We start from the raw sequence: 17,689 nt of genomic DNA on the forward strand, positions 1-17,689 counted from the left end.
ATCCTTTTACTGTGTATGTGTTTAATTATAGAAATTACTGCACAATCAGATGCCAGTGAAATTCGACAGGACTGGAAACCGACATTCCTTAGTAATGAAGAGTTCACACAGTTAATGTTAGAGGTATATTATTTCTGTTTTTCTGGGAGTAGAATAAGTTCTCATTTATTATGAAATTTTTCAGTTTGACATAACCTTTTATTCTCATATTTGGGTTGTAGCTATTATGTTTTCATGAAGATAAACCATGAAAAAGCCTATGTATTCAGAATTTTGTTTCAGAAAAGCAGATTTTCTTTGAACTACATTTTCAATTAAATAAACTTAGTAACAGACCAAGTCTGTAAATTAATGTATTTACTGCCCAAACTGCCCAAGTGGATATTTTAAATTATCAATATAAGGTGCTAGAAAGAATTATTATATGTAAATTAAAATCCTAACTATAAAAAAGGCATAACATATCCATGTAACTTACATATCCATGTAAACAATAAGTAAGTGTTCAATTTCTTTACTTGCTATGCTTTCCAAAACTGGTGTGAGAGCATTACTTTGCTGAAGATTACATGAATAGTTGCAAAAATTCCAGAAAGAAACTTTAAGATATTTCATTGAAAATGAGCATGAGTCATATATATCTTGTTATTGAAACAATTTTTAATAATAGTTAAATGAAAAATATTACAAATTATCAAACACTTTTTTATTTTCATTCCATAGTTCAACCTTTGCTTTGTTGCACAGATACAAAAAAAAGTTCAGGTTTTGGTATTTAAAAATTTTTCTTAAAAAATCCTCTGATACAAGACTTTTTTTGAACATGTGAGCTTTAAGATTTCCTATTTAGAAATAAGTTCTGTCATGCTTTTGTTGGTAGCTTTTACCTGAAACGTTGTGTTGTATTCAGTGGAAAGAAATTTGAGATCAGTAGAAGATAAGGCAGGCAGAACTGTATCTCACAAGTTTCAAGTCTCAATAAAATCTGGCTGCAAGCTTCTTTCTTTGAGACTGGGAATACTGATATTTTTAAAGCCTGAAATTTATTGATTTTGCTGGCTCTTTTACTTGTTCTTCTCATAGTTTTCCCACATCTTCTTGCTTTTGTCTCTGGCTCATTTTTATGAGCTTTCTGACATCTAAAATGGTGACGGAATTAAAAATAACAGGCAGGCAGAGTGGGAGTTGGAGAAAACAGTGACTGTCTATATATGTACTTTCTTCTGAAACCACAGATTATTTAACAGCATAACACTATGGAAATTGTAATGCTTCTAGTGTAAAAATAAGATTAAGGATTTTTCTATAATGCACTTAACTAAGATATGTCTGTATTATTTTCTGTATTGAATATAGCTTAACATTTTTAGTATTCTCTGTTTCTTTTTTATTTAACTGCCCATTATGTTTAATTTCAGGCTCTTGATGGTTTTTTTTTAGCAATTATGACAGATGGAAATATAATATATGTGTCTGAAAGTATAACTCCCTTACTTGAACATTTGCCAGTAAGTGATGAATTTGCTTTCAATAACGTATTGGTTTGTTTGTGGTTGATGGGTGTTCTGATATGAGTCCTAATTAATTGTTGGCCTTTTGACATTGTAGGGCAGATGTATGCTTTGTTTTAATGTTTCTGTTTTTTCTTCAGCACAACTGCTTCCTACTGGTCTGTCTTCTATATTAAACATTTCCTTTGGAAATGCAGAATGCAGTCAGCGCACTGTTAGAAAGGATTATGAAGTGCCTAGCATCAGTTTCAATGTAACTGAAGCAACACAGTTATTTGCAGGAGACCCTTTAGAGGTTACAGCCTCTACATGAGTCAGAAAAAGATCTAAATAATTGAAATTTTTTAAACTACTTTTTTACTTCTTTCTTGACAAAGCATTCTGATAAATACATTGCTGCTAGTTCTGCTTTTGAAGCTCAGTATACATTTTTGGGTTTATCATATTCACTTATCTTTAATCTGGGTGACATTGCTCACTGATACATGTAAATCTAGGTTTTAAAGTTGCCTTTGAATAATATTATTCTGAAGTGAGGCAAATTAATTACTGTGAACAATTGATGAGTTAAATTGAGTGCTTTTCTTGAAGAGAAGGACAAATTCTCTTTAAAGGCTAGTTGTCTTACTGTGGTAAGAGACAAAATCAATTCTCTTAAGATATGCATGGTAACAGTCTGAGAATTTTTAAAAAGGTGCAGGTAATTGTGGTTTTTTATTTTTTGTTTTAGTAGAATTTGCCAGGTTCTCAGAGCCACATTTGTTCTTGGCTTTTAGGTGTGATTGATGAATTCTAAGCATATATTTTATGATTCCTCTTTATTGAATACTTAACCAAATGCATGTATGCATATAAACACTTGTTCAGTTTTGCTGCATCCATTTCTGTTGTTCACAGTTTTGTGTACACAGCTATGGAACTGATTACAAAATATGGTAACTGGCAACTCATCCTCACCCAGCAGCTTCCTCATCACCCCTCAGTGGGATGGGGGAGGCAATTGAAAGGGTGAAAGTGAGAAAACTCATGGGTTGAGATAAGGACAGTTTGATAGGTAAAGCAAAAGCCGTGTATGCAGGCGAATCAAAGCCAGGAATTCATTTACCACTCCCCGTGGGGCAGGCATATCAGAGTGAGACTTTTTTCTTGCAAAATATTAATATATATTCCAGCAGGTGGCTTTGTTGAGTCAGTAATGAACTGTGGAATTGCTTTGCATTAAAATAGTAGGCTTTGTGACATTGTACATCTTGAATTAATGCTTATTAAATCTTTTTCTTTCAGTCTGATCTTGTGGATCAGAGTGTATTTAATTTTATCCCAGAGGGGGAACATTCAGAAATTTATAAAATATTGTCTTCTCATCTGCTGGAAAGTGATTCCTTGACACCTGAATACTTAAAATGTAAGTAGTTATTTTGGGCTAACCCCTGTAGGCAGCTCAGCCCCACACAGCCACTCACTCCTCTTAGCTGGATGGGCAAAGACTCAGAAGAGTAAAAGTAAGCAAACTTGTGGGTTGTGATAAAGGCAGATTAACAGGTGAAATCAAAAGCTGTCTGCACAAGTAAAATAAAGAATTAGTTTGCTCTGTCTGGTTGGTAGGCAGTTATTCAACCATCTCTAGGAAAGTAGGGCTGTGTCACGTATGATGATTGCTTGGGAGGACAAATTCCATTAACCCAGATGTCTCCCTGTTCTTCCTTTCCCCAGCTTTTATTGCTGAGCACAGTGCCATACAGTATGGGATATCCCTTAGTTCAGCTCTCCCTGCCATGCCCCCTCCCAGCTGCCTGTGCACCCCCAGCCTTCCCACCAGCAGAGCAGAGTGAGATAAAGAGAAGACCTTTGTGCTGTGCAAGTGCTGCTGAGCAATAATGGACACATCCCTGTGTTAGCAGCACTGTTCTAGTCAAAATCCAAAACAGAGCACCATGTGACCTGCTGTGGAGAAAATTGCCCTATCCCAGATAAAATCAGTACAGTAGTTGTGTTAAAACTATCTACTTGGAATTGTACATGATCAGTTTTTCCAGTATTATTTAAACAGACACATATACTTCAGCCCTGAAGAATGAAAGTGTTACTTTGTGTTAACCGTTCTCTAGAGTAGAGTTTTCAAAGTTACATTGCCTTTCAGTCTATAACTTTCCTGTGTATTAGAAATGTTCATATTGTTTATAGAGCTTCTATTTAGACAGTTTTAGCAGTTGGCAAGTATAAATACATAGCAGCCCAATGGAGTTTGGGAGCATGTGCTTTAGTGAATTTAAGTTCAGGGCATTTTCTTTAACACAACTCTAGTTCTCAGAGGTTTTTGTGTCACTGATATTCAAGCCTTTGTGCACAAAATCTAAAGGCATTTCTTGGGTTAGTTATGGTCATGGTGGTTAAAAGCAGATGCTATTGATGCCTTAAGATTTTAACCTTTATATTTTTCAAATCCTGTACTGCATTAGTACATAATTCTAAACTCCATCTAAAGTGTTAGTTAACTGTCTTCACGTTTTGGTCAGACAAAACAATTCCCCTAGCAGGCCTAGGAGATTCCAGGACACCCTACAGCATCAGGCCCTGAAAAGTATAAACAAAAGTGAATTGGGATGGAGGGGCAGGGGGGAAGCAAACTGGGGGTATATGATTTCATTACCCAAAGCTGTAATTGGAGGATTAACCCCTGATATGTGAATGGACCAACCATATCTGTCTGAAAAACTTGTGACCATCGTCCATCTCGGGTGGAAGGCTTTTGAATGCCCACTGTGTACTTGTTTGAAGGCCTTTAATAAATGCTTTGTTTATTCTCTTGATCTTGTCTAGCCTGTGTTCTAGGTAGCCACTCCATGGCATCACTAGCCAAGTGTAATCACTACACTTACAGTACCTCAATATGTATTCAGCTTCATTATACTTGCTTTCCATTTCATGTTACCTGTGTACTTCATCAAGCATATAGCATATTATTTTGTTTATTTTTTTTTCCTAGCAAAAAATCAGCTAGAATTCTGTTGCCATATGCTACGAGGAACAATAGATCCAAAAGAGCAACCTACGTATGAATACGTAAAATTTATAGGAAATTTCAAGTGTTTGAATCACGGTAAGTAATTTCAGCAGTGTTGGAATGGAACAAGTAGGCAGCTCCACAGCTAAACTGGCTTGGGACCATGGTGCAAAATGTAGGTGAACTAAAATCAGGCTTTCAAAAGAAGATTTTGAAGCAGTTTTATCACTTCTATATTAGTGTAATGGAAAAGAAAATGTAGCATCAGGTATTGCATGTCTGTGTATTTGAATGCAAAATGTAGTAATTTTGCTTTATGCTTTCAATTAAAGAAAACTAGTATTTTATTTTAAACTAGTAGTTTTGCAACTAGTATATTGTAAAACATTGTTTAAAAGAATGTAAGAGAAATGTAAGCGAATGCTTTAAAATAGAGAGTTTGAATTTAGTTCAGCATAAGCCATATTTAAGCAGGTGACTAACTTGAAGATTAGTGGTATTGAGTACCTGCAATACTCATTACACACGCAACTGGGAAGGAAAATGTAGGTTTCCCCCCCATTTCAGTTTTGTGCTTTTACTGGAGTTCACAGGAGTTACCACTCAGGTGAGTGGGGACTTTACAGTTTTCCACACTGAATTCCTACTCCCTTCTGTTGAAATTATTTTTATTAGTTATGTGTAATATTCTTCATCTGTACTGCATGTCTAATCTGTTTGACCAGGCTGTGCTATTTACTTGAGAAACCTGTTTATTTGTCCAAGTGGGTTCTGCAGTTTGATCAGTAGTAGATTCTTAGAAAGCTCAGCCAAAAATGTTATGAAAAATCCAGTATGTTGTAAATAAATTGTGGGTTTTTTATCTGGTATCAGTATTGCTCTCAAAATGGGAAGAGGTTGAGTCTTAACGCAAATGCTGTGATGTAATATTGTAGGAAAGACACTATACAGTCCTGGAAAGGTCAAATATCATTCTAGTCTTGGAATGAGGAGTTGGGAAACTGCAAACCTACTGGTTGCAATTCAATATTTGGAAATACTCTGGAACAGATAATTAAACTATATATGAACTTCAGAAAGCTAGCAGGGAATTGAATGGCGAGCATTGTGGATTTTTCAGGTAGAGATAGCATCAGATCAGTTCAGCTTCCTCTACCAAAAAGTAACACACTGTGTGGATAAGAGGATAAACAACAAATAAATTACGGACTTCTAAAAGATGTTTTTGTTACCATATTCTGTTCTCACCAACATGTAGGGGAAGCACATGTTAATTGAAATTGCTGGAGAGTAGCTGCAGAAACTGACTGGAAGGCTTATCAGTGTTGACCATCAATGTGCAATTTTAATGGACAACTTCTGGATTTGATCCGTGTTTTCATTAATGTTATGAACAATGGAACATGGGTTGCAGTTATAAAATAATCCACTAGAAACAAGAGAAGAATTCATCCCCAAGTTTAGAAAATAAGTTATTTTAGGCTAAAAACCCAGAAAAAAGGACTAAGAAAAAAAAATGTAAGCTACTGCATTTAGGAATATTAAACTATATGAACAAGGATGGTTACAGCCAGCTACATAGCAGTCCTTTAGGAAAAGGAATTACTGTGGAGTGTAAACTGAACAAGACCGAATCACCTTGACCAGCCACCAAGCTGGTAAAAATGTAAAAGCCTTTCTAAAATTAGTCTAAATCACATGAAATAGTACTGCTGCACTTCTTAGTAGTACTTGCATGTCCTCATCCAGTTTTTGATAGTTATTTGTCAGAAGTAGAGAACTTGGAGAGTTCAGAGTAGAGCAACAAAAGCATGAGTAGTTTATAAATCTAACTTACAAGGTAAGATAAACTTTGAAGAACAAAGGACAAGAGCTAAGATGAAAATAAAAGAAACTGCCAGTTTTCTTTCTGATGGAAAGAGCCAGGAGCTGTAAGATGAAATTGCATGAAGAAACTTCAGTAGGAGTTCTAATCTAGAGCTGAATTAAAACCAGTCAGGCTTCAGAAAGCCTCAAAGTGTTTTGAAATCACCATCTCTTGACCTTACTAAATATAAACTACATTTGGTAACTGCTGGAAATGAAAGATAAAGTTAATCTGTTTTGAGGTCTAGTCCATCCTTTGCCTCCTTTTGATTCCATCTCTGTGATTCAATAAGTGGAATTTGTTCTCAGCTCAGTATCCTGATTCTTTCACTTCCATAATTGTGCCTTTGATTCTTCTGTTACTCTGTATGTCTTCAGTGTGTGTTGCTTAAATGTGATGGAAGTCTAGAAAGTAAATACTTAACTCAGCGTTTAAAAGAAAAAGTTACTAAAACCTGATACAAAAGATAAAATTTAAAGATACTTTTGAATAAAGTGCAATGTAGTCATTTTTACCAGTTAGCAAGGATTGGAACTGTTACTAGTTTTTTTAAAATGCTTTGTCAGTAATAATATATTAACTGTAGTTTTAGTTCTTTAAGAAAGTTGTTTGATGGTTGTGTTCCCATAAGTACTGTATAACTACTCCTACTACTGTGGTACTATTTTTGCACATGTAAGTGTAGATATGTAACATTTTTCTTAATACCTGTTAAGTTACAAGCAAACAACAGATAAATATTGGGCTACTTGTCTTCTGATATTACTGCAGTTTTTCTCCACGCTTATATTGTCATCTGTGTTGTCATCTCCTCTGTCTGCCCTCAGTTCCCAACTCAGCGCACAATGGTTTTGAAGGAACTATTCAGAGATCACACCGGCCTTCATATGAAGAGAAAATTTGCTTTGTAGCCACAGTTAGATTAGCTACACCTCAATTTATCAAGGTATGTATAAATGAAATCACTTTTATATCATTCTTAAATGGACTTTGAATGGGAAGACTTCAGAGAAAATGCACACATTTAAAAAATTAATGAAAACCATAAGGAATTCTATGATACTGAACTGAAAGTGTCTGTTTCATACTTTAAATGGGCTGTTTCATGCAAAGTATCAAAGTTATGGTGAACACTAATTTAAAATAGTAATATAAAGGAGAAATATGCAAGTAATAAATTTTGAAGAAGTCCACAGGAGTATAATTTAGTATGATGAAGTTAAACAGTATGAAGGATTACATTGAAATTCTACTTTCACTGGAAAAGTTACTGATTCTAGTTGAAACTTGGATGCGAATTTTTTGGTGCTGGTGGTCTTCAGTTTGATACAGAAGTAAATCTTGGAGGGCTTAATGAAAGTTTACATGACTTGTCAGTAATGAAGAGTTGGGTTTGAGGTAATAGAAATCTGTTTCAATGCAGTTATTCAGGAACTCAGTGGTTTAAATCTAACATTTTGCTTACCTGCTAAGGTACAATGTAAAGGTGCCTTTCCAAGTTTAGAATTGAATGCATATTTTACTCGTAGTTCAGCAAGTATAATCTTCCTTTTCACCAAAACCAGTCAAAATAAATTCTCAGGATACAGTACAGTATAGTCCGTGATTGTGATTCTGATTATGTATTTCACACAAATATATGAATCAAGGTTCAGGATAGTCTGCTGTTTAACATTTGTTTTTGCAATTCAGCTGTAAAGTAATGCCATGAGATGTATATGGCCCGATGTTAAGCTGTTGTCTGTAATACAAGAACTCTGAACATGTAAACATTTTGCCTCTTAAGTTTAAAGCACTGATGTCTTAAGCTGAAGACTGTTAGTGGTAGTATCTGAAGATGTGGTTTATATACTTTTTACTTCAAAAGCATAATAGGGAGCCTGTGGAGAAATCACATAAACTTCTTCAGTTCTGTCAGCCTGAATGGGAATTTTGTCTCTCCAGACTTCATGCCAGAGAAGGTTTATTTTTTCCGAAGCTTTTATCTGACACTTTTCTTCCAATGCAAGTCCAAAAAATATTCTTCCTGTTGTGCCTACAGTTGGTAGAGATGTTATATGTGGGATTTTTGCTTCCTGAAATAACTGTGGAAAAAAGACCAACCTGACATTTGCAATTGCTTTTGTCTTTTAAAGTCTGACAGTTCATGGTAAAACTTCTATGTTTTCTACTTCTGGAAGCTGAGAGACATCTATTTATGATCTTCAGGTGCCTCAGTCTCCTGCAGGCCAAAGCCTTACAGATTATACTCAGGCCAGCATTTCACTCCTCCTCCTCCCACAGAAGCTTCCATGTTACAGAAATTTTAAGATCTTCCCAAGACTTTTGACTGATGCTATTTATTTGGGAAATCTTTTGAAGAAGGTTACATTATAGTAAAGACTTAATCTGGCAATACATGTTTATACTTGTAATACGCTCTCTTGTTATTGAGGGTAGCATGGACTAGACTTCAGCAAATGATTGTATGTCAAGAATTTTACCATCCCAGTAACTTCACTAACAAATGTGTGATGCAGCCAGTAAAGAAGGAGATGTGTATTTTAGTACTTCCCTTATTTAAGGTAGACTCTTCCTGCTCATCTGTCACTTAAACTCTTTCAGTTGATACACAGTTGCAGATTCTTTTTTTTTTTTTGTCCTCAAATGTAATTTCTCAGGATATGCAATGCTTTTTGCACCTTTAATGTTCATGGTTTTATTTTATGCATATGACCCTACCACTTTTACAACAAAGCATGACACAGATACTGCTCTTTACATTCTGTAATTATATTACATTTGGTACACATTCTTTTATTTTAGACATTTGTCCTGTATTTTGGCTAGTGGATAATTGCATCCTATCAAGAAGGCAGGATCAATCCAACCAAAAGGATTCTATCAGAATACTTTTTTGTTGCAAATGAAAGTCCTTTCTTTTCTAGATGCTTTGTTGACAACTTCAACAAGACACCTTGTTGAATAAGCTGGCTTCTGCCCAGGGGTATTTTATAGTGGAATATCTGCAAATCATTAATATAAGTGCATTGAGTAATTGGATACTAACTGCTGCCATTTCCTCTCTCGCTGTGAAGTATTTACTGTGATTTTACTGCCTACAGTTCAGTGATTTTTACTTTCATTTTGACTTGTCCCAAAATGATTAGATCAAAAGAAAGAACAAACCAAAAGTATATCTCAAGGATATACTCTTGCTCTGTCATTTCTCTTACTTTGAGTGGTGCTTTATTAAATAGTGTAATTTTAGAAAAATAGATGAGCTTTGGGTTCTAGGGGTAGTTTTGGGTTTGAAACTTAAGTCTTACTGAGTGGAGTTGACATCAAGAGTCATAAATTTGTTCCCAGGGTTGTTTAGTTCATTGCCTCCATCTGATTCTTCCATCATTTGATCATTTTCTAAGTCATTGTCTTTAGATTTTACAGTGATGAAGGTGAACAAAAAACATTGCCTAGGTATGGTCACTTTTTCCTTTCATAGAAGGAAAACTTAGATCTGTTTTAAAAACTGTAAAGTATGCAGTTAAACTCTTTGGATTATAATCTGAAAAAATTAAAAGAAAGGTGGTCAGTCCCTCTGTTGGTCTTCTACTGTATTTTTCTGCAGGACTACTTTAGTTACAGATGTTTGCAGGGCAGCAGTGTGCTCGTCTGTCCACACTTGTTATGAGTATTCTGCTGGTGTTGCAGCAGCTTCTACACTGCAGTCTTTAGGAAACTCTTGTACCTGATCAGCAGTAGATTCCGGTGTGTTCCTGGAAGTGGGAATACCATTGCAAGTTCCTGCAAAGGACAAATGTGTGTAGGTGTCCAAAAAAGAAAGTTGTACTTATCTCTAATTTTAATGCAATTTTCTGAGGGGTGTATTTGTATGCATGTATTCCATCATCCATCTTCCTTCCTGTAAGACAGTACTGGAGGAGTTTGCAAAAGAATTGGCTGATTTGGGGTGTGTGGTGTTGTGGCTGTCTCTCCACAAGGCACAATACTCAGTGGGGCATCTCTACCTTTCTCAAAGGGGACAGTAGAAGTTGACTGATATGCTCTGAACACACTTGAGTGGAATACATTTAGAATTATGAGCAGAATACCTTAAGGTTTTGTTGCAATGGAAATCCAGCCATTCTCTTACTTTTCATGTGTTCTAAACATAAGAATAGTGTGTTATTTGCAATATGTGTCTGTGCACTAAAAGAGGTTTAGAATGCTTGTATTCACTAAAGGGAAGAATCATATTCCTAAACTCAGATTAAACAAGTGACCATCTTACTAATGTTGACCATTATAAACACAGACTATAATGAGACCATCTGGTGGGAATGTTTCACCCCTTCTTTTGTGTGTTACAATTTAAAAGCATAACTGCAGGAACTATGGATTTCTGCTTGTGCTACTGTGTCTGTAGATACTGAGTTTAAGTTTAATCTCATGACATGGTTAGTCCATTTAAATCAACTGAGCATCGGCTTGGCACAGTTGAGATTAGATTCTACGTCAGTATTGTACAAGCAAAACCAATGAAGCTGTTTAAAAATAACATTATAACTATTGTGGAATTGTCTACTAACTTTAGGTTGAAAGAGTTTAGGTACTAGAATAGAGCAGTTTTAAGAGGTTTTTATTTTTTCCTTTTTAGGAAATGTGCACTGTTGAAGAACCCAACGAAGAGTTCACATCTAGGCACAGCTTAGAATGGAAGTTCCTATTCTTGGATCACAGGTGCAGTTCCTTCTGTGTAGTTAGCAATAGCAGCTGAATCACAGTGGTGGCTGTAGGATTTGGAGTTCGCTAATCTGCATTAACTACTCATAGCTTGTGTTTGGTTTAGTTTTTTTTAATTTTTTGGGGAGCACATACTGTAAACAAGAAAGCTTAAATAATTAATTCTGGTTTGTTTGAGATTCTTTCATGTGTGTGAAAATAAAATGACATTGGTTTTTTTATTAATTAGGGCACCTCCGATAATAGGTTATCTTCCATTTGAAGTTTTGGGAACATCAGGCTATGATTATTATCATGTGGATGATCTGGATAATCTGGCAAAATGTCACGAGCATTGTGAGTACAACTAAATCACTAAAACTGGCATGTTTGTTTAATTGTACAACCATTTTGGTGAAATTTTGTGATATTGAGTGAATTGTCTACTCATATTCATTTGACATTATTATACTGCTGTTCCATATATTTTTTTTCTTTTGATACAAAACTACAAAACAGATAACTTTATCTTAAAATTATATATCTATATCTTAAAGTCTTAACTTAAAGTTCTGGGCTTTCATTGTGGTAAATTGGAGTGCATAATTCTATGACTAATACTTTTCCAGTTCTCCCAACGGCGTGTAAAAGTCTTTATAATGTTTAATAAGTGCAAAAATTGGAAAATCTTCAAACCTGTTCTTGGTCATTGACTTAATACTGTATTTAGACGTGGGTTTGGGCTATATGAACCTGGGAAATAATGTTCTTTCTATGTGATTGAAGTTTTTACAACCTGGCAAGGCAGTGAACTTCATTCTTCATCTTTATAGTAATGCAATATGGGAAAGGGAAGTCATGTTACTACAGATTCCTTACAAAGGGACAACAGTGGATTTGGCTGCAAACTCATTACTATATCACGTATCACCAGTGGAATTCCAGGCCAGAGTTTATTGTCTGTACGCACACTGTTGTAAGGTAGGTTACTTTTTAAAGTGGTCCTACTGGTATGGGAGCTGTCTTGATGATATTTTGGAGGTAGAGAAATTATAGCAGTTGAAGAATCACTGGCAAACTTCTGGGATAGTTTGTAGGCAAGGTGGGTTTGAGGAGTTTAGTCTTTGAGGTTTACTTTTTAAATCATCCTGTGATATAGTAGTCATCCTTGGTTTGTTCTTCTAGTTATGCAGAAGTTAGAGCAGAAAGACGACGAGAACTTGGTATTGAGGAATCTCTTCCAGAGATAACAGCAGATAAAGTGAGTGTTTTATATAATTTTATTTTACATCTTCACATACTAAATATAATACGCAAGCAAATACACAGCAGCAAAAGTGTTCTGTCCCATTTATCCCCAAATAAGGTAATTATTTGATCTCTAAATAATGTGACTATTGAAAATTATCAAAGAAGTCTAGATAGTGTTTAACTGTACTCTGCGTATAACACCCTTCTCTTTTCAGGAATTAATGTGCAAGTAGTTATAACATGGTAGCACCCATAAATTTTTATTAATATGATTTCTGCAGCATTAGATTCCTAAATAAATGATCTCCCTTACTGGAAGTACCCATAATCTGAAAAACCAAAGTCAACACACCAAGAAGGAATTAACAATAGGAAAGTAGGAGCTGTTTAATTGTGTGACTCTGTCCCACTTCTTAAAAGTATACAAAATTCATTTTGAATTAATGTCCTTAGAAGCTCAATGAGTCTTATCAGCTTGTGGAGATGAACTGTCATATTTTAGTCTGACAGTTCAGAAAAGTTTTCCTTTGGCAGTTTCACAAGTTTCATCTGTCGGTGTTCCTAGTGGAATAAACTCCTCTTTTCTCAAAAAAATAAGCAGTTCACTCATTACATAGTTCAGAGTGAATTGAGTGGTTACAAAAGGAGGGCAGCTCAGTAGTCAGTGTGTGCCCTAAGTCTGCATGCATTTTGGTTTCTAGGCTTACATAGCTTTAATTTCCAAGGATAAAAGCCTCAAATGGAAACAGCTTACAGCCATCAAACAGGCCACTCACTACTTCTGCCTGGTTACCTGTGTAAGGGGGTTGATCAGAAACAAAAAGGTCTGAGATATTTTCTAACAAATAGACATTGTGTGCTGGATTAGATAAATAATTGTTGTTTGTGTGTTTCTTCAGAGTCAGGACTCTGGGTCTGACAATCACATAAACACAGTGAGTCTCAAAGAAGCACTGGAAAGGTTTGATACCAGTCCCACACCTTCTGCTTCCTCTAGGAGTTCAAGAAAATCTTCACATACTGCAGTATCGGATCATTCATGTAAGCACCAACTGTTGAAAATAGAATTGCCTTCCTAATGAAGGCTTTCCCTACTTAATTTAATTAAATACATAAGTGGCAGTTAATAATCGTTTTATGAGAAGTGTGCAAGTGAAAATACCCTTTTCAATGGTTCAGAGATCTGCAGAGTACTCTGAAAAAGACTTAATTTTAGGAGTACGATATCAGCACTGGTACACCCTATTTCAATTCATCAGATTGCACTCTATCACCAATCACATTGGTGGATAGAGGGAAAAAAAGAGTCCAAGCCTTAACAGCTTTTTTATTCATTAAAAGCTTCCTGTAATTAGATTATTGCATTACAGAATTGAGACAACAATTAACATGTTTCTTTCTGTTCTAACTCTCCACATTGTCAGCAACACCAACTAAAATGACGGTGGACACTAGCACTCCTCCAAGGCAAGGCTTACCAGGTCATGAAAAGACTGCACAAAGAAGATCATCTCTGAGCAGTCAGGTAACTCTAGAGAAAACTGTTGTATTTAAACAGTGGAGTTCACCTTTAAAAGCTATTATTAAATCCATATAAGCTTTGTTTTATTTCTTCTAAGGACAGAATTTAAACTGTAAGAGTTTCTCTTGGAATATGTCTCTTAGAATTGCATCATCAGTATGCAACTTTGGTATAGGAGATTTTAAAGGAATACAATAATTAATCATATATGCCTTTAGGTTTTGTCAGGATTTGCAAGAATGTGAATGAATGTCTGCTTTCACTTACACAGTACTTCTTTCTGTAGTTCTGGATTTTTAATACACACATACACTCACCTATCTAGATATATGTAAAATTGCCAATGTATTGCTGTATGTGTCCCTCTAAAGAACTCATACAAGTTTATGACTTAAGAATATTAGTGAATACTTCCATATACTTTCTAAAATCTTGGTAGTATGAGAAATTGTCATGTTTCATATACTTGGTGCTTATTTTCCTGTTGAACCAATACATTCACTTCATAAACAGAATGCTTATTAAAATACGTATTTCTAAAAATCGTTAGTTTAAGAATAAATTAAAGGTGTCAACTTCAAAACTTGTTGAAAAATTCTTTTCCCTAGTACAATTAAGACTTCTAAAATACTTGTAGTTGTAATTTCTGTTTTATACCTACTGCCTGTATATATTTTTAGCAGTGGAAAAGTCATGTATATATTATGTAGATAATCAGTTGCTCTTGTTTTCTTAATTCTCTAATAATTAGGGTTAGATATTTCAGGAAACAATTTACAAGTTTCTATGATATATTAATATGATGCTATTTTGGATTTGACACTTTAAAGAAATACTTCATATCAACTATGAAGTTCATTCTCTTATGAGTATGGAATAATTTTTTTCGTCCTAGTCTTTAAGCTCACAGTCTCTTGGACAACCAGTAACACAGCCAGCAATATCTCAACCTGCAACTCTACAGCTCCAGTCTGGAATGACACAGGTATGGATTGACTCAATTTATTGTGTATTATTTTTTAAACAGTTTTGTTCTCCTAGAGAGCAGCATTCTCCTGGAGTAATGGGTTGCCTGTGGCTTGGATGGATGCACTGTTCACTGAGTGAAAAACAGTTTGGATGGCCAGGCCCAGAGAGTGATGGTGATTCGAGTTACATCCAGTTGGCAGCTGGTCACTGGTGGGGTTCCACAGGGCTCAGTACTGGGGCCAGTCCTGTTTAGTATGTTTGTTGATGATACATTATTGATACTGATGACAAAGGGATCGAGGTCCCCATCAATGAGTTTGCAGATGACACCAGTTGAGTGAGAGTGTTGATGTCCTAGAGGGGAGGAAAGCTCTGCAGAGGGATCTGGACAGGTTGGATTGATGGGCCAAGGTTCAACAAGGCCAAGTGTCAGGTCCTGCTCTTGGGTCACAACAGCCCCCTGCAGCATTTCAGGCTGGGGAAGAGTGGCTGGAAAGTTGCACCAGCAGGAAAGGACCTGGGGGTTCTGGTCAGCAGCAGCTGAGCATGAGCCAGGGTGTGCCCAGGTGGCCAAGAAGGCCAATGGCACCTGGCCTGTACCAGCAATAGTGTGGCCAGCAGGAGCAGGGCAGGGATTGTCCCCTGTGCTCAGCACTGGGGAGGCCACACCTCAAGTGCTGTGTCCAGTTTTAAACCCCTCACTGCAAGAAAGACACTGAGGTGCTGGAGCAAGTCCAGAGAGGGGCTATGGAGTGGTGAAGGGTCTGGAATGTGCATCAGACAAGGAGTGACTGAGGGAGCTAGGGTCTTTTAGCCTGGAGAAAAGGCTCGGGGGAGACCCCCTGCAAGGAGGTTATAGCAAGGAGAGTGTCAGTCTCTTCTCTCAGGTAACAGGGACAGAGTGAGAGGAAATGGTCTTGAGTTGCTGCAGGGAAGGCTTAGATTGTATATTAGGAAAAATTTGGGTAGAGGCTGACCAGGGAGTTGGTGGAGTCACTATCCCTGAGGCTATTTAAAAGTCGTGTAGATGTGGCATTTAGGGACATGGTTTAGTGTTGGACTTGGCAGTGCTAGGTTAGTGGTTATACTTGATGATTTTAAATGTCTTTTCCATCTTAAGCAATTCTCTGCTTCTATATTCTGAATATAATGTTAATTTTTCTTTTAGAAATTGAGTCCTTGGTGCCAGATTATTTATTCTCTTGAAATAAGCAAATTCTCTCATTTGACACTTTTCCTTTATTTCTTTCTTCCTGTTATTTGTGTGGATATAGTTTTCAGGCTTGTGCATTAGCAACATAGATTTAAAAACCAGTTAAAGCTAAGATATTTTAGGGCATGAATTTAAAAATACATCAACTCTGCTAGTAGCTTTCAGGCATATGCTTAACACAAGGCTTGGTCTGTGAAATGCTTCTGTGTAATAAGAATGGGATATAAGTATCAGAAGGTCATACTGACTTGGGGCCTGTAACAAATGTCTGAGGAAGAACAGAATTGGCAAATAGTTTCTCTATGGGCTCAGCCTTCAGCTTTTTGTGACTGAGGGTATTCCCAAGTTATTTGTATGTTTTAGTTCTGAGTGAATCTTTTTCTAAACTGGCACGATTCTAATTTTTAATATGAGAGAGCTTTAACATCCACAGTACTGTGTATTACTAAGGCTACACACACCACACACACATTTATATGTGTGATTTGGACACCAGTCAATTTCTTGTGCAGTGAAATCTTTTAGTTCACCATTTCTCATGCATTAATTAAATGTTGATTCTGTGATATTTTCATACTCATTAATTGTTCCTCAGATTATGGTTTATTAGTAATTTAAAGAGCAGTGCTTGATTTCTTTGCTTCTGTAGAGGACTGTACTTATCTCTTGTAAATAAAATGTCATTTTTGCACAGCTTTTAATTTATTCATTGCACTACAGCCTGTGTTTCAGTTTTCAGCTCAATTAGGAGCTATGCAACATCTAAAGGACCAGCTGGAGCAAAGAACACGCATGATAGAGGCCAATATTCATCGGCAGCAGGAAGAGTTGCGTAAGATTCAAGAGCAGCTTCAAATTGTTCATGGTCAAGGACTCCAGGTGAGTTAGTGTATTGCTTACAGGTTTCATCTGTAGAGAATTTAGGCATCTGAAATGTGTCTGGGGCACCTAATTCCACAACATGATCCTCCATATTCCTTGTCAGCTGCCATTTGGGCCTAACATGTCTAAAATCCATAGTATCTGAAGCTGCTGTTCCAGAGGTACTTGATGATCTGCTTCTGAATGTATCTGGAAATGCCGCAGTGTTGAGTAGGCCAAGCCTAGCTTACGACTTAACCTAATTAAATGTTAAAAGGATGGATTCGTTGTTAATTCTTGCAAAGTTTTGCAGCCACTAGAATATTAATCCAAAATCTGCAAGATGAACATCTGTTTTTCTCTTTTAGCTCTGAAGTCCATGTTTCTTTGTTTCTTAAACTGTCCTATGAGGCTGAATGGCTCTACTTTGCATGATAAACTTGAAGGAGTTACTGGATCCTCTGCACTGTGACTAGAGAGTAGAAAAATACTTCCTAGAAGTATTGAGTATGTTGCTTAAGTTCTGCTGGAAGAGTAGGAGTTTCTGGCGTGTGCCATTTTCAGTGTTGTGTGATGTGTAGTGTAAACATGCCAGCAGTATAAGGCACTTGCCTTATTCATGTCTCAAAAGGAGAGATTCACAGCTCTCCTTCCCATGTAGTGCAGAGGGACCTTGTTCAGAAATGTGAAAACTAGAGAAAATACTTCCGTGCTCCACATTCTGCCTTGTTGTAGGCTTGGGCCTAACCTTTTCTAAAGAACCTAATAATTTTTGTGCTGAGTTCTGTTT

General features: G+C 36.3%; 2 protein-coding genes across 6 annotated transcripts in view; one reads left to right on the plus strand and one right to left on the minus strand.

The window, feature by feature from the left end:
* Positions 1-17,689, minus strand: part of SRD5A3 (steroid 5 alpha-reductase 3) — a 390,804-nt gene that overhangs the window by 339,992 nt on the left and 33,123 nt on the right. The window lies entirely within an intron of this gene.
* CLOCK (clock circadian regulator) overlaps positions 1-17,689 on the plus strand; it is a 69,329-nt gene that overhangs the window by 38,694 nt on the left and 12,946 nt on the right. For 4 of the 5 annotated variants that reach the window (XM_056490162.1, XM_056490158.1, XM_056490159.1 and 1 more), the window contains exons 7-19: positions 32-123; positions 1,419-1,508; positions 2,796-2,916; positions 4,498-4,611; positions 7,210-7,328; positions 11,019-11,101; positions 11,334-11,440; positions 11,917-12,064; positions 12,269-12,344; positions 13,234-13,375; positions 13,759-13,859; positions 14,752-14,841; positions 16,759-16,917. In XM_056490162.1, the coding sequence (XP_056346137.1) occupies positions 32-123; positions 1,419-1,508; positions 2,796-2,916; positions 4,498-4,611; positions 7,210-7,328; positions 11,019-11,101; positions 11,334-11,440; positions 11,917-12,064; positions 12,269-12,344; positions 13,234-13,375; positions 13,759-13,859; positions 14,752-14,841; positions 16,759-16,917 (1,442 nt within the window). The remainder of the gene's footprint in view (positions 1-31; positions 124-1,418; positions 1,509-2,795; positions 2,917-4,497; positions 4,612-7,209; positions 7,329-11,018; positions 11,102-11,333; positions 11,441-11,916; positions 12,065-12,268; positions 12,345-13,233; positions 13,376-13,758; positions 13,860-14,751; positions 14,842-16,758; positions 16,918-17,689) is intronic. The other variant, XM_056490161.1, reaches the window with a different exon arrangement.

This window comes from Oenanthe melanoleuca, chromosome 4, assembly GCF_029582105.1.
Source record: "Oenanthe melanoleuca isolate GR-GAL-2019-014 chromosome 4, OMel1.0, whole genome shotgun sequence".
Lineage (NCBI taxonomy): Eukaryota > Metazoa > Chordata > Aves > Passeriformes > Muscicapidae > Oenanthe > Oenanthe melanoleuca.